At 39.3% G+C, this 17,165-nt stretch overlaps 1 protein-coding gene across 1 annotated transcript; it reads right to left on the reverse strand.

Moving 5' to 3' along the window:
- Positions 1-3,809: 3,809 nt before the first annotated feature.
- LOC113269434 (olfactory receptor 51G2-like) lies at positions 3,810-4,757 on the reverse strand. The gene has a single exon (XM_026518324.3). The coding sequence runs from the start codon at positions 4,755-4,757 to the stop codon at positions 3,810-3,812; it is 948 nt and encodes a 315-aa protein (XP_026374109.3).
- Positions 4,758-17,165: the final 12,408 nt, after the last annotated feature.

The raw sequence follows: 17,165 nt of genomic DNA on the forward strand, positions 1-17,165 counted from the left end.
GGGCCTTAAAACATATTAACTCTATTCTTAGATGAGCACTAATAAGGAACCTTGGCAAATGGCTTCACCCCTTTCCTCTCCAAGCCCCATGTTATTGACTCACCGCAAGGAGATGAGAGCTGAGGACATTTCTCACCCTCCTCCAGGGTACATCCCTGGATAGCATCCCTTGATGAAGATAATAGGCAGCATGGGCTTTGGGGCAGCAAATGGGTTTAACCATGTCACTGCCAAAGAAGTTTTGCAATGGGCTGTAAAGAAACTCCATCCTGATTGGAATCCTTTGGTCCTGTCCAGTCTGTCTCAGTTACTGAGTCTTCTTATATTATGATTAAAAAGTAATTGGCTGTTGAGAGTCGAAGCTTCAACATCAAAAAGACCTGAGTTGAATGTCTCAATTTCCTCTCCTGTGAAATTGGAATAGTGAAAGAAATTAATGCACAATGTTGCTGTGAGGATTAAGTCAGGCACTCCATTAAAAAGACCGATAATCATGTTTGTCAATACTCAAATAATTACCTATTATTTTATTATTATATCATAATAACATTGTGAGTATTTAATATAATAATATATGCAAATCACTTACTGTCATTCCTTAAAAAAGCACACATTAAGCACTTAATTAGCTTAGTGATGATGATGTTGGTGTACATACGAGTGCAACAAAGAAACTTTCTACTGTCGCAACAGAAATAATAAGAGTCCAATAAAATGAAGGACTTTACGACTTAGGGGAAAATAGAAATAGAAAATAAATGGAAATAAACAGAGTAGAAATCATACGTTTAGCCACAGCGTTGTATTGAAAACCCAGGCAGACGATTCATACTTCCTCAAAGGAATGTTTTGTAAATTTCTTTGTTTCACCATACAGGTGCAAAACAAAAAAGCTCAGCTCTTGTAAGCACACACATTTGTCAAAACTTTGAGAATGAATGCAAGAAAATAGGGAGGCCCCAAAACTTTCAGCCTCAATGTTATATGTCATAAAGAAGAAATGGATGTTGAACGTATTCCAACAGATAAACAACTCTAACCCTGGGCAAGATAGATATAAAAGAGATCAGATATTGAAAAGCAGACAGTGCAGAGCTCTGATTCCTTGTGATAAAGGAAACAAGATGTGAACTCCATATCCATCCAGGCTTTCTGCCAGACTGCACTTTAAAAACTCAGACAAGGGGCGCCTGGGTGGCACAGCGGTTAAGCGTTTGCCTTCGGCTCAGGGCGTGATCTCGGCGTTCTGGGATCGAGCCCCACATCAGGCTCCTCCGCTATGAGCCTGCTTCTTCCTCTCCCACTCCCCCTGCTTGTGTTCCCTCTCTCGCTGGCTGTCTCTCTCTCTGTCGAATAAATAAATAAAATCTAAATAAATAAATAAATAAATAAATAAATAAATAAATAAATATAAAAACTCAGACAAGGAAGTTGAATGCAATTTGAGGGCAGCTCTCTCCTTAATGGAGGGAGAAAAGACAGAAGTGATTTTAGAGGCTGTGAGGAATCAAAATTTTAGGGGCATCTACTGGACATGAAGAAGTCCTAGAAATCTGCTTAGGTGTCCACTGAAGGTTTTCACCAAGTACTAAGCCGCAGATTCACAGGTCAAGATTCCAAAAATCTTGGCAGAAAAACATCTCTGAGGCAAAGGGTGGGCTATAAGTTGCCTGGAGATTCTGGAGTTCATTCAGTACTGGGACACACTGGAGGTCCAACAAGGCAGAGTGGACAGAGCCTTTTGAATACCCTGGACATTGACCCAAAACCCTAGAAGGGCCATGCCTTAAGAAGAGAGAGTATGTGGTGTGGTTTCTGATTTCATGAAACTGATTCAATGTCATGTGCTGCTTTGACATCTGAAAGTGGGAGTGTATCAGAAAGCCTAACCATAAGCTTCCCTGGTCTTCTCCAGACATGCCCACATCCAGTGGACAAGGGTCCCCTCCCGGTTAGTTCCCCTATCAACAAACCAGCTGCACTCCATTCAACTAATGACTTTCACTTCCCTGTAAGCCGATAAAATTATTCAAACAAGGCACTCAAATCGTCCTGTGGGAATGAGAGGGGTGACCCCACCTTGCTGTTACCACAGAACCTGCTTCCCATGGCCCCTTGTTTGTTCACTCTGTCCCCAAGTGCCCCCCGCCCCCGTGTGCCCCTTGCCTGGCATGCCATTTCCTCTTTCCCTAGTCGGTGAGTATCTATGGCTAATAAAATGGCTCTCAATCTTATCTTTGCCGTGTCAAGTACCATGCTTCCACCCATTTCGGTAACCCTAGAGTAGAAATCTCTTTCTCACCAACAGGGTGAATAGGAGGCGAGAATACTATAACCAAAGAACAAGGACTAATGAGGCTTAAAAGCAACATGCCAAAACATTAACATGATGCTCTGCTAAATTCACTGTCTGCCGTGTCAAACCAGACTCTCTCTATATAACATAATATGACCCAGATTCCCAATTACATTGCATTTGCAGTACCAATGGGCACATAAAAAAAAAGAGAGAGAAAAGCAGAAAGATAATCAGAATAAAGCAAAACAGGCAATAAAAAGAGATTCCGGATGAACAGAGATTCTGGAATTAGAGGAAAAGAGTTTTAAAACAGTTATGACAAATATGCTTGCACATGTAAAGAAAAACATGGACATAAGCAGTCATGTATATGTATATATGTGTGTATGTATGTGTATATATATGTGTGTGTATGTATGTATATATATATATATATATGTATATAGTCATGTGTGCTTGTGTGTGTGTATACATAATTCAGCACCATGGGGTGCATTCTAGCTTTCTCTCACTTGCTTATTTCTTATTTCTTATCTCTCACATGACTATATTCTTTGTCAAAACTCAGAATCGTAAACCACAAACTGTAAACTTTGCTGCATGTAAATTTAAAAAAGAAAAAAAATATTGGGGGATCCCATAATAGATGGCTGACTATGAAAAAATATCGTAGTTGTATTACAAACGTATGACACAGTCTCACTAAAGGACATGAAGGAACAAGGAGCCGATCTCAGTAACTTCAGAAAATGGTATTTTGACTGGGCATTGTAAGTTTCGTGACCTGGACCTGCACACACACATTGCACTCGATGCGGTAAGTTTGTCCCCAGCAGGAGCGTGGGTTAATCATTTTGAAACTACATTCATGTAGACAAGGGATGAAATGATGAAAAAATCAATTCAACTTCATTCACAGAGCTGGTGAAGATTGGACGCTGTGCCCACCCTTCATGTATCACGGAGCTTGAAAAAATATTGAACTGCCTAATAGTCACATTGGGACACATTTTATTATATCAATCAAGGTCTTTATTTCTTTAAATGTATTTAGAAGTTTTGAAATATTTTATTTGGTTTATATTTTCCAGTGTAACCCACACCTATAGTTATTATACAAATCACAAGAAAAACATTTTGAGTTTATGTATTTGCCTAATTTTCAGAAAGTATACCAAGGGAGGTCCTCTTGAGCTTAATTTTATAAATAAAACTCTAGGTTTTTAGTTGGAGGGCATCTTAGATGTCTTTGAATTCCACTCTTCTAATCTGTTTGTTACATGTTAATGATACTCTCTCAAGATCCTGTCAGTGTCCTCTGTAATAACCCGAGTCTTCTACAGGCTGATATTGATTTTTGCAGAATGAGCAACATGTTTTTTTCTCATTAAACAAGTATCATTTTCAATGGTGTATGTTTAACACATTTCAATACATTTCAATTAGTGTTTTTGAATAATTAATTGATTGATACATCAGATGGAAGCCATATACTCTTCATCTCTGTGACTCAGAGTTTTCCTGGGTGGAACATCTTCCGAATGCGTACTCGAATCTCTTTCGTTTTAGCACTGTAGACAATTGGGTTGAGCACTGGAGGAACAAGAAAGTGCAGATAGGAGAGAAGCATGTATACTTGAGCTGGTAGCTTCTTTTTCCCAAAGCGGTGAATCATTGACAGGCTGACCAATGGGGTATAAAATAGTAATACAGCACAGATGTGGGAAATGCAGGTGTTAAAGGCTTTGAGCCGCTCCGTGTTAGAAGCAATGCTCAATACTGTCCTCAAGATTAGCACATAGGAGAGGAGAATGAGTACAGCATCCAACCCCAGTGTGGAGAGCATGACGAAGAGCCCAAAGCCACTGTTCACAAGAGTACTGGAACTGGCTAGTCTTAAGACATCAGGATGAACACAGTATGAATGAGACAGAACATTCACAGGCTGAAACTGCAGTCTTCCAAGGAGCACAGGCAGGGGCAGGTGGAGAGCAGCACTTCGGGTCACAATGGCCAGCCCAATGGCCCCAATGCGCTTGGTTGTGAGAATGGTGGCATAGCGTAAGGGCTCTCGAATAGCCACACAGCGGTCAAAGGCCATGGCCAAGAGCACAGCTGATTCAATCACTGAAAAAGTATGGATGAAGAAGAGTTGCATAAAGCAGGTTGCAGCTCCCACCTTTCTCTGGCCTAGGAGAAAGACAGCTGCCATTGAAGGCAGTGTAGAAGCTGAGAGGCCCAGGTCAGCCATTGAGAGCATAGACAGGAAGAGGTACATGGGTGTGTGGAGGCTGGGCACGGACTTGACAATGCACATTATGGTGACATTGCCCAACAAAGAGAGAACATAGACAGAGCAGACAGGGATAGCTGTCCAGCAATGAGCGGCCTCCAGTCCCGGGAGATCCATCAGTATGAAGGTGAAGCTGCCGGCATTACTGTTGTTGAGAACTGCCATAATTTTGGGAAGAGCTTGCCCTGGAAAAATTATAAAGAAGGCAAAGAATCATTCTTTCATAGCGTTTTCCTAGCATCTCATCCCACAGCACCCACGGCCTGTGTCTGCCGAGTAATGTCGCTCTCCTCCTGTTCTTACAGAACCGAATCCCTTTCCTTTAGAGATGCCCCTAGAGTACAAATGCTGTCTCTCTTCTCGGAGGTTTGCCCTAGTTTTCAGGGGCTGTTTGTGCCTTTCACACAGAGAAAATACCTTCCCCACTTGAAGATGTTTCAAGGTTTGAAAAATGGAAAGGAAAACTCTGTGGTGAGAGCACAGGATACAGATGCATAAGCTAGATTAGTTTTAATACCAGAAAGTGGGTTCTAAAGAAAACAAGAGAAGGATACTTATATTTAATGGCTGCTTGGGAGTTAGAAAATCAAGAATGTTAATACTGACTCTGGACTCTGATGTCACCGGATATTATCTTTTGCTCTGACAGGGATTTAAAGGTAGTACCTGTGGCAAGAAGACACCAGGAAGGTTTGGCTTGATGTGTATGTCTAATGGATTAAATCCCTTCTCAACCTCTGTTATCACTCTCTGAAAAAATGCTGGATAGCTGGGGTGAATGTGTGAGAGGAAGAAGGTGGAGAGTAGATAATATTTGCAGTTGGAAATACGTATATTCTCAGTGGCGTCACACATTTACTGAGCTCCTACTGTGTACTCAATTTAAGTAATATAATATAGACAATATGTTTGAAGGGCTAGTAATCCAGTGGTCAGCACAGAACGCATCCATGAGGAGACTCATGGATGACCATGGGACAGATAAGAGATCCTAACTGGGAATCTACATTCTGCTCTCCACAACACATTTTTTTTTAATTAAAGATTTTACTTATTTATTCCAGAGAGAGAGAGAGTGGGGGGGAGGAGCAGAGGGAGAGAGACAAGCAGACTCCAAGCTGAACGTGGAGCCTGACACGGGCTTGATCCCAGGACCCTGAGGTCATGACTCCAGCTGAAACCATGACTCAGACACTTAACTGACTGAGCCCCCACAACTCACCTTTCTAAGTAATGATCTTGGGTACTTTCAAAGACAATTATTAAAGAAAGGAACACAATGTGAAATCTGATTACCTAGAGTTCAAGAGAAACTTGGGCACATACATGAAGTTCACATTGAATGATGATTTTCTTTGCTAACATCTTAGGAAAATTCTCTTAACAGCGGAGGTTTCAACATGTTCTACCTTTTTGAACACTAATTATAATATTGCCCTCTAAAGTCATAAAGAATACCTACAGTTCCCTTTCAACATGCTAACCATTGGTCTAAGTAAAACCCAGACAAGAAATTCCGTGAAGAGTGAACAACATGTCAGAATCAAAGCAACATGGTAATTGAACAATAAATCAATATTGGCAATTATTATAGGATGGGTTGGGGAGGAAGAAAAAGAGTGATAACCACCTACGAGAAAGGCAAAAAGCAAAGCAGTCCTGTCAGATTTGAGAAAGGGTCTGCACTAGAAAGCGTAGGACTGGGATTTAGTGTGCTTTTACCTGCGGAGAGGTGAGGGTGGGTGAGTACCAGCCATCATTTTTGTTGTTCTAATAAAAACTCCCTCTGAACTTTGGTTACAGAGGGTGAGGTATGCTATTCTCACACTTTGGATCCATCAACTTGCCTCAACAAGTTTTACTTATAAGCTGTTAACCACAGTGTCTTTTCAAAAGAAAGGAAAAGCACTGCTCCCTAGTAATACACCAAAATTCTCATAAATGCAGAGAAGTTATCATTATTAACCAAAATAAAACATCTGAGACTCAGCATTAATATTCCTGGGAGAGTATTTAACACACTGGTATGAATAAAATAGTAAATGCATAGCTAAAACATAACCAGAGTGGGAAAGAAGAAAATTTTATATTCGGAAGCCATGAGATGATACGGGATAAGCTGGTGATCAATTCACAGATGGGCTGCTTGGGAGTCTCGGCCTTGCCTCTACCTTCTAAGGATGTCAGAAACAAAAGGCTGCTGCAATCAGACTCTAAAGCGTGGGGGATGGATTCAGTCTCTGTGTCTGATTCTGTCCAGTGATAGGTATTGCACTGTGTAGGGACCCAGTCACCTCAGGAATGCAAACTTCCACCCTCCGAGGACAGTGGATCCTCACAAAACATAAGGCCAAGTGGGAAAAATCAGGGACACTAAGGATTTGGGGAATTGCCTGAGACAGGAAAGCAGGGAATGAAGACAGTAGCAGACACTGCATTTAGTGAATAGTATGAACTATTTTTTCAATATAATTCAACTCCTGTTATGTATCAGGCACATTACTATACTTTGCAGGGAGATAAATTCTAATACTGAATAATGATCTAAACAGCATCATTTCATCTGAGATAGCTGTGATAATCGGTATGGGATGACAGAGAAGCATTTTTTTTTAAGCTTGTAGTAAAATGCTTTATTTTTTTAATAATTTTTTATTATATTACATTAGTCACCATATTGTACATCCCTAGTTTTTGATGTAAAGTTCCATGATTCATTAGTTGCGTATAACACCCAGTGCACCATGCAATACATGCCTTCCTTAATATCCATCACCGGCCTACCCCAATCCCCCAGCCCCCTCCCCTCTGAAGCCCTCAGTTTATTTCCCAGAAGAAAGGGAAGAAGAAAGGGGGGGTAAACAGAAGGGTTCGGAATGAACCATGAGAGACTATGGACTCTGGGAAACAGAGAAGCGTTCTAACAGGCCCAGGCATGGTGCTAAGTGTTGACTCCAGCAGAGGTTAGAAGCATGCATTTCTCTGCCTATTTCACCTCATGCCATCCACTGCTGAGTGTGAGCAGTTGGGGGAATTATCCCTCCCACGTGAACATTTGACAGGACATTTATGGTCACAAAGTGAGTAGCAAAAATGTTATGTTCTTTACTGGAGCTTTGCCAGAAAAAAAAGAAAAAGAAAAGAAACAAACTTTTAAGATTTTTTAAGTCATCTTGTCCAATTCCCACTATATTAAGTCTGCAGCACCCCCAAAATGAATGTGAAACTCCCTAAGAAAGTAAGCTATTCTATTGTGATATTTATGTAATTAAGGAAATGTACCTTTCTGCATTGCTTTTTGTGCAAGTTGGAAAAGTGTTCTAAGCCCTTACATAGTAATTCACAGTCCAGATTGCACCTGTGTTCAAGCATTCCAGCCTGCATTCTCATCTGATAAAATGAGCCACCTGGATATTTCCTTTACTCCCATAGTCCTAAAGGATTTTTGTATGTTTAATATTTAGTAAGAGTAGCTATATAATGTGGGCATTCATTTACCATAGAGAAGGGGCGCACATTACAAACTCTGGATTTTATCTTAAAGAAATGCTAAAATGACACATTAACAAGGAGTGGAAAGCAGGACACCTCTGGATAAAGGCCAGGGCTTACAGTGCAAGCCAATGTTCTCCTCTCTCTCTTTTTGATTTAAATTCAATTAGCAAACATATAATGCATCACTAATTTTTGATGTAATGTTCAGTGATTCATTAGTTGCATATAACACAATTCCCTCCACAGTTTCTTCCCTAAGTGTCTTATCATTATAAACTGAGTGGAGATGACATGTTGTTGAATAGCGCCTAATATTTGTAGAAGATGGTAGAAGTTTGAATTCCAGAAATCTTTTTAAAAATTATGCAACTTTCTAAGAAACACTGCTATGTTCTTCGGCATAGCAATGCCAGGGGGCTCTTTGGCTGTACAGATCTTGAAGCTTGTAAATGCTGCTTCAAAGCACCAAAGCTAGAAAGATGAAGTCCTGGAGCTGTTTGCCCTGCCCGGAGAAATACTACATGAACTAAATCACATCTGTTCTTCAGAGAGGCAAAGCAAGAACAGACTCAACTAGAGAGAACAAACTGATGGTCACCAGAGGGGAGGCGGGTGGGGGGATGGGTGGAATAGGTGATGGGGTTAAGGAGGGCACTTGTAATGAGCATCAGGAATTGTGTAGAAGTGTCGTATCACCGTATTGCTCACCTGAAACAGATATTACACTGTATGTTAACCAACTGGAATTTTAATAAAAACTTTTTAAAAAGAGTGTGAATGCAGAGCTATTATGCTTTCTAAAAATCTTATAGTCTAGGTTCAATATTATCAGTCCTTTAAGCTATTTCATTTAAGATAGGAACTCCACATAGCTCTTCATCCAGGGAGATTCATTAGTAAATATTTGGGGTTGCCTCTATTACAAGGTTGGGTGAGAATTATAAATCATATTTCAGATTTCCAGTTTCCCTCCCTCCCTTCTTCCCTCCTTTCCTTCTTTCCTTTCTTCTTCCTTTTTGTCTTTCTTACAACGGTTATTTATGGATGACCCCTTATATGTCTTCACAAATGATGTTTGACCTGACCATTGATCTTAAACTCTAAGGGAAATAATTGAGTGATTGTTGGGTAAGGAAAAGGGGCCAGGGATCGTTCCCCCAAAACTACAAAATATATCAAAACGAGGATTAGAGGTGCTGTATACCGCCAGGAAATGTCCTTCCTGTCAGAGGTCCTCATACAAAGTTTGCACCTGTGTCTAGAATAGCCCATGACTTCTCTTGACTTCCGTCCCAGGTATGCGTACAGCAGGGTTTGAGCTAACCTCGTCTGAGGTGATTCTATCACTCACCAGACCCCAGGGCAGGGACGCAAGCTCTGCGAATTGTGCAGCTGGAGCCTCGTGAGGCTCCCTCTTGAGCACAGCGCCAAGCGAGCGGGTTTATAAGGCGCATTCCAGAGGCTCTCACCCAGTCCCGGTGAGACTCACACCCAATCCTTGTGGAATAAGGTCTCGGAGAAGCAGCCAATGCGCATGTGCCAGACAAAGGACTCTATTGCTCGTCTTTGTGGGTGTTTGCCAGGTTTCCAGATGACGTATGAAGTTAGCTCACAACACACAGCCAGTCCTACTTCAAGCTTCCCTGCTTCTGTTTCCAGGCTAAGATTTTTTTAGCCCCTTGGAGATAAAAGTCATCACACAGACTTTAGTATTTTGGCCCCAGGAGCACCTTGTATCATATTCAGATCTCCAGGACATATAATCCTTATTTTATCCTCCCTACACAGCCCCCCGGTTCAGCAGCGTTTTTGTTTTGTTTTCTTTTCTTTAAATTGTACATATCTTGAGTGGTGAGAATGGAATGTCTACAGCACTATTTTCATGAATGATAATATTAGTAGATTCCTTCCAAGACAAATTTATTTTACACTGATTGGATTTTGTTACAATTACATACAACTAACTTTTCCCTCGTGCTGTCCCTTTCCCTCCTCCCTACCTGCTCAAAGTGAGATTTTCAAATTTACCGAGGAATGGGTGAAGGAGATTAAAAAGGATTCACCAGGACATATGAAAAGGTCCTGAATTTTGTTTTGAGGGTGAAGAGAGTGATGTAAGGTGCAAAGTATGGTCAGAGGAGGCATGGAGCTGGCCAGGAATGGTCTGGGAAATTGAGGTAGGGACCAAATGGGGCATGAGGTAGAGAAATCATTCAGGGGTACCACAACCACTCACTAGTTCAGTGGTTCATTGAAGCATTTATACAACACAACACAAATCTATACTCGTGGCTAAAATTTACTGTAGCAGAGGACACTGTGCAGGAACAGCAGAAAAAAGGTATACATAGTGAAGGCAGGAGAGGCCACATACAGGCTTCCAGATGTTTCCTCTCTTTCTGCAAGGGTTGCTCTAGCCAGAAACTCCAGGGACAGATAAGAGAGGTCTCTTTCCAGGGAAGCCTGTTTGAGTCATGGGGTCCAGAGTTCTTAAAGCAAGCTAGTTACATGGGTACACTTCTGTCACACGACTGGTGTATGTATACGCCAAATCAGGTAACAGGTACACATAATAAATTCTACGTTTATCTAACATAAGTTACCAACCTGGTTCATACTGAACTACAGCTTGGGCATACATAATAACATTATTACTGAGTAACTATGTGAACATTCCAGGGAATTATTCTTAGAGTTCGGTCAAGGGACATCTGTCAACATGGCTACAGAGATAAGCAAGAACTGAGTGAAATGACCTGTTGCATTAACTCCTTCCTTGTAGGGATCTTCTGTGCATTTTCAGAAGTATGCCATGACCTTGACTCCACGGAACATGTGTTGAAAATGTTTTCATTCAGCATGTGTGAAATATGAGTAGCTTTTAATGTGACCTACACATAATTCCAATCCTAGATGGTAAAATACAAAGAAGACTAGAAATATTAATTCACAACTAGATGGACTGTTTTATGGATGTTTAACTGATAAGAAAAATATTTAAGGAAGAGAATATAGCTGGAATAATTGTAATAATTTACTAGAGAAAGAGCAGATGGTTAAAAAGAAGTTCATTTATTTCAGGCAATGGAGCATATAATCAGAAACAAATATTTTGAGCTAGAAAATTACCAAAGAATAGTAGTGGTAGTTGTGAGCAATGACTAAACTGAAAGTGAAGAGGAGTAATGGAAAAGCTTAAACGAGTGTTGCAACATAATCTTTTAGATTTTGAAAGCTATTTTCAGTTTTGTTTGGAGTCATTTGAGAATGAAGGCAGGGAAGCCAACCAGCAGGATGGTTAAATGATCTATTTAATTATTAAGGTCTAAACTGATTCAGGAGGAGTGGAAATGCAAAAGTGGTAAAAAAAAAAATCAGTATAATCTACAATATTGATAAGGGATTGGAAATTACGAGTGAGGGAAAGTGAGGACCATGTGTGGCATTTGACTTATATTTTTGGTTGAAATGAGGAAGTGCATGGAGAGACCATCTGTATAAATGGAGAACACAAAAGTGGAAGCAAGAAGAAGTAACAGTTGAGGGTGGAGAAGGATCAGTAAGTTCTATTTGGCCTTGTTGAGTTTAATATTTCCATGTAGCATAGAGAGGAAATTATTCAGGAGTGATGTGTGAACCTGTCTGGAATTCAGGAGAGAGGCTGAGTTTGAGATCGTTAAGACAACATTCATATTCAGGGGGTTAGCAAAAGAAGTGAAGCCAGAAAATGCAATAAGTCATATTATTCAAAGAGATCAGAGAATAACCAGAATTAAGAGGTGTTAGAGAAGCCAAAAAGTACAGATATTGAATAACAAGTGAGTGGTCAGCAGTGCCAAATATTGATGAAAGGTCCAGTGATGAGGAGATGGAATTTGAAATAGGTTATCTGATTGGGTTTTGAGATTCATTTTTTTTAAGATTTTATTTATTTATTTGACAGAGATAGAGACAGCCAGCGAGAGAGGGAACACAAGCAGGGGGAGTGGGAGAGGAAGAAGCAGGCTCATAGCGGAGGAGCCTGATGTGGGGCTCGATCCCATAACGCCGGGATCACGCCCTGAGCCGAAGGCAGACGCTTAACCACTGTGCCACCCAGGCACCCCTGGTTTTGAGATTCCTTAGTGAGCTTTTGGCCAAACAATTTCAGTGGAATAGTAGAGGCAAAATTTGATTATAATGGAGTTGAAGAGGAAACGATTTTTACTTCAGTTAAATTATAGGCAAAATATATTGTTTGGTGATGCATACTTAGTCACGATATTAAAGAAAATCAATGAAATGAATAGTGTAACAGTCAGCATACTAGTTTAATGCACGGACAGTGGTGAGGGTATGTTCAGGAAAGGCTGCAGAGTAAATTTGGGTGTTGATAATTTACTCTTTCTTTACTTAGGTGATTTTCACATGGATGTTCAGTTTATAAAAATTTGTTAAATTGCACGTTTATTTCCATGAAGCTTTATATTCCACCATAACACATATATTTTTAAATTGACAAGAGAGAAAATTAAGACAATTGATTCATATTTTTTCAGGTCACTTATTTATGAGCCAAAGTGCGGAAAATAGATTAAGTACCTAGGGATGGCCATATATTAAGTAAGAGTTTATTTTATGAAGAAAGAGTCCTAAATAATTTTTAAAACTGTTGTAAAGCAGCTAGTGGAAAGGAGTAACTAGATAAAATTATTTCTAACGATTCTAAATTAAGGAAGCGTAGTAAATTCATGCATGGTGAGGCAAGGGTATTGATTTCCTATTGTTGCCGTAACAAATTACCCCAAAACCAGTGGTGTAAAACAATACAATCTCCTTGTTTTACAGTTCTGGAGATTAAACATATAAAATGATTTTTGCAGGGCTAAAATCAATGTCTCTGGAGGTCAAATTCTTTCAGGAGGCTATGAAGAACAATCCATTGTCTTGCCTTTGCCGGTTTCTAGTTACTAGGAGGTACCTGCATTCCTTGGCCCATGGACTTAGTCCTTTGTCTTTAAAAGCATCAACATACTGTCTTCTCTCTTCTCTGACCTCCTGACTTCCTCTTATGGGAACCTGGTGACTATATCAGGCCCACTCAGAAAATACAGTATAATCTTCCCATTTTAAGGATCCTTAACTTAAACATATCTGCAACGTTCTTTTTGCCATGTAAGGTAACAACATACTCATGTGCAAGTTGAGATGTCAAGATATTTGGTGGGCAAATATTCAGCGCACCACAGGAGGAAAAAAAATATCCAAAAGTGAGGTTAAAAATGTGGTTGAGGGATGCCTGGGTGGCCCACTATAGGCTTAAAATCCCAGATTACAGGAATAGTTACTATTATTAATTTTATGACTGTTCTTTTTATTATATATTAACTGTATATCTATTTTACTATGTATTTTGCTTATTAAATAAGATGTCTGTAACAGTCCAGGTTTTTGCTAGATTATGGGTATCATTATTTATATGACGCCCACACACAACCTGCTTTGGACAATAAATGAAATGATCTCCCTCTGCCAGGTAATCCCTCTAACGGTCCCACCTAGACACCAGCAAGGGGCAGAGGAAGCCCATTGAAGTGTCACCTCTTTAAGGCTGCATAAGCAGGTTTGCTTTACAACTGGGTAAGTGTAAGCGAGGCCAAGCCCTTCAGAGTCTTGGCATGGCTGAGGAGATAAGAACCTTCTACAACTTAGTCCAAAAAAACTGGGTGTTCAGGGGTTCTCAGGATGTTACCATTGGTAGCCACTTTGCATCTATTCTTATGCATTTTGCTTATTACATTACATAAGATGTCCATAAATAATACTCCCATCATGACTGAAATATTGAAATATGATTATCCATAGTTTAGAACCATGATAAAAAGTTCTATTACATGGTACATCTGTGTACTAGTGGTTTCTATCTAGAAGTCTCCATGAGGATTTGTATTCTTTGATTGCACTATGGCCTAAATGATCTCCATCACGGAAATTTATCTGTTTTAATACTTTTTCTACATTTCAGACAATGTAAGACAACTAAGGTAAAAACTGGACATCATAAGATATCAAACAGTGAATGAAAGGTGAAAAGCAAACAGAAAAGTAAGTAAGATGGGAAGTAAATCCCTCTTTAATGATACTAAAATAAGGAGCTAAAGCTTTGAGGATAAATACTTGAAGTGCTACATATTTTTTTAATTGCCCCCTGAAAATTACAGACTAGGCCAAGACCATCTATTTCAGCTCTCTCCTTTTTTTAAAAAAAATTTATTACGTTATATTAGTCACCATACAGTACATCATTAGTTTTTGCTGTAGTGTTCCATGATTCATTACTTGCGTATAACACCCAGTGCTCCATGCAATACGTGCCCTCCTTACTACCCATCACCAGGCTAGCTCATCTCCCCACCCCCGCCCCCTGTCTGAAGCCCTCAGTTTGTTTCCCAGAGTCCATAGTCCCTGGTGGTTCATTCCCCCTTCTGTTTACCCCCCCTTCATTCTTCCCTTCCTTCTCCTACCGATCTCCCTGCTATTCCTTATGTTCCACAAATGAGTGAAACCATATGATAATTGTCTTTCTCTGCTTGACTTATTTCACTGAGCATAATCTCCTCCCGTCCAGGCCATGTTTGACAAAATTGTTATTACTAATGAAATTTTTTATTTATACATGTTGATTTCCGGTTCCACCCTCCTCTACAGGAAGAGGCTATAAAGAGAGGTAAATACTAGTCCCTTTAATTGTCCCTGCTTCATCCCAACAAAGAAAGCCCTACTGCACAGTTTTCTGATTCTCTATTTAATGTCCATTATCATCTTCCTGGCATGGTATGTCATTACTTGCTAGCCATTCAATTGCCCTTCCTTTAAGGGTCAAACTCCATACAAAGAAAGACAAGTACCATATGATTTCACTCATATGTGGAACTTAAGAAACAAAACAAAATAGCAAAGGGGAGGGGCACCTGGGTGGCTCAGTCTGCCTTAGGCTTGGGTCATGATCCCAGGATCCTGTGATGGAGCCCCACATCTGGCTCCCTGCTCAGCGGGGAGCCTGCTTCTCCCTTTCCCTCTGCCTTTCTCCATGCTTCTGCTCTCTCGCTCTCTCTCTCAAACAAATAAATAAATAGTGTCTTTAAAAAATTCTGACCAAATTGAGGCAAAATATTATAATTCAATGGAACCAAGTAGAAATTGTGTGACATCTGTGTTTGTTGTAGCTGTTTATGCTTGAAATATTTCATAATAATAATAATAATAATAATAACTAATAATATAAACAAAAGGGGAAAAAGGGTGGAGGGCAAAATTGAGCATCTCAGGTAATATTAAAAGAAATGCATTCAGAGGTGAGATATTTTGACCCTCTTTGTAAAAAGCAGATTTCATTCTTTCTCTAATATTGGAAGGAAGAATTTGATGGCGTATCTAGATATATTCTTTTATGTATGTGAAAGTGAAGAAACGGTCTGGTGTGAAGTGTAAGTGGCTGGAAGAAAGCTGCAAATACTTACAACTGCAACTGTGGATGATGAAAAATTCCCCCAAGTGTTTATTTATTTATTTTTATTTGTAAAAGAATTTTTATTAGAAAATTGTTGACACCATGGATCATCAATCTGCAAAGAATTAGAATACAGTAAATACTTTTCACTGTCCACAATTTCCATGATTCAGAAGCCGTTTTAGAATTCTGCAATACTCATAAGCTACCAGGAAGATCGATTGTGCTTTTTATAACAATAATAGCTATAATTATTGAGCATTTAGTATGTATCAGGCAGCATTCTAAGTACTGTGAGTGAATTCACTCCTTTAATTATTACCCCTTTTTTTTGCAATTAATGAAACTGAGGCACAGATTGGTTAAGGAACTTGTGCAAGATCACACCATCATTATCAAGGAGATGGGATTCAGACAAAAGTTTGATTCAAACTTACTTAACCTGTAAACTACCCGTGCGCCAGTAAGATTCTGCTTAAGTCACTTTGAGAAATTAGTTTTTACCAACCTTAGGAAAAAAGCTGCCCTAAGTTTTAAAAAGTATATATCCAGACACTGAAAAACCGAATGAATTAAAGTTCATTAATTTGTAGTCATTACAATATGAAAAATCTTATGTTTTTCTTAGGGAAAACTCAAAAGCACAGCTGCAAGAGTAGAAACTATAAGATCTAAGTTGATTCCAAAGTTAAGTTTACAATTGCAATGTATGAAAAAATGCAAGAAAGAATGAAGACTGGTAGAGCTTTTCCTGGAGTATTGGAGTATGTGTGATCCATGGTGAATATGAAAGACAATGATAAAACAATGGTTGTCATGGAATTAGAGAAGGTGAGGCTTTGAGGAATTTGGGGCTAAAGCCCTCAAGCCCAAAGTCCAGATTCTGTGAAGTCAAGGAGTGAACATGCTTGAAGGACAGAATATGATAAAACAGATTGAAATACTTGAATTAAACATTATACTTTTTCCAAATGATGATGATTTTTAGAGTCTGGCAAGAGAAATTTTGGTACATCCAATTTAGGGAGAGATTGTTGGTATTGTAAATTTCATGGTTTTATAATGTTTTTTCAATAGCAATATTAGATATCCACTTGTTTGTTTCTTTCCTGTTACTTCTTACTTCAACAATAGTATCATCAAGAAAATGAAGCACCGTGAAGGCAAGAACTTTAATTCGATAATATATCTCCAGCTCCTCAAAAAGTCAAGGACAGAGTTGGCATTCACTAAAAAGTTATCACCACGTCAAGGGCGATATATATACAGATGAGAGCAAGAAGTACTCTATTCACTCTGTCCACGATGAACTATCGGACTACAAGCATCTCTGACTAACACATGAGAACCATTTGGACTAAGAAATAATGAGAACAGTCCATTATTTCGGATTTTCAATTTCCTGGATAATTTTTATTGCTCAATGTACATTTGTTCAAATCAGAGAATAGAAATAGTTTTATTGAAACGCAACCCAATATTCCATGTAATTCAGAAGAGTCAGTCAAACAGAATCTTTATTGGCATTTGGAATATCAGCAAGCTCTTTGTTTCAGGAAGCATTCTTTCTCTGTAAGGATAGGGCTCAT

This window comes from Ursus arctos, unplaced genomic scaffold (genome assembly GCF_023065955.2).
Source record: "Ursus arctos isolate Adak ecotype North America unplaced genomic scaffold, UrsArc2.0 scaffold_22, whole genome shotgun sequence".
In the NCBI taxonomy this organism is placed as follows: domain Eukaryota; kingdom Metazoa; phylum Chordata; class Mammalia; order Carnivora; family Ursidae; genus Ursus; species Ursus arctos.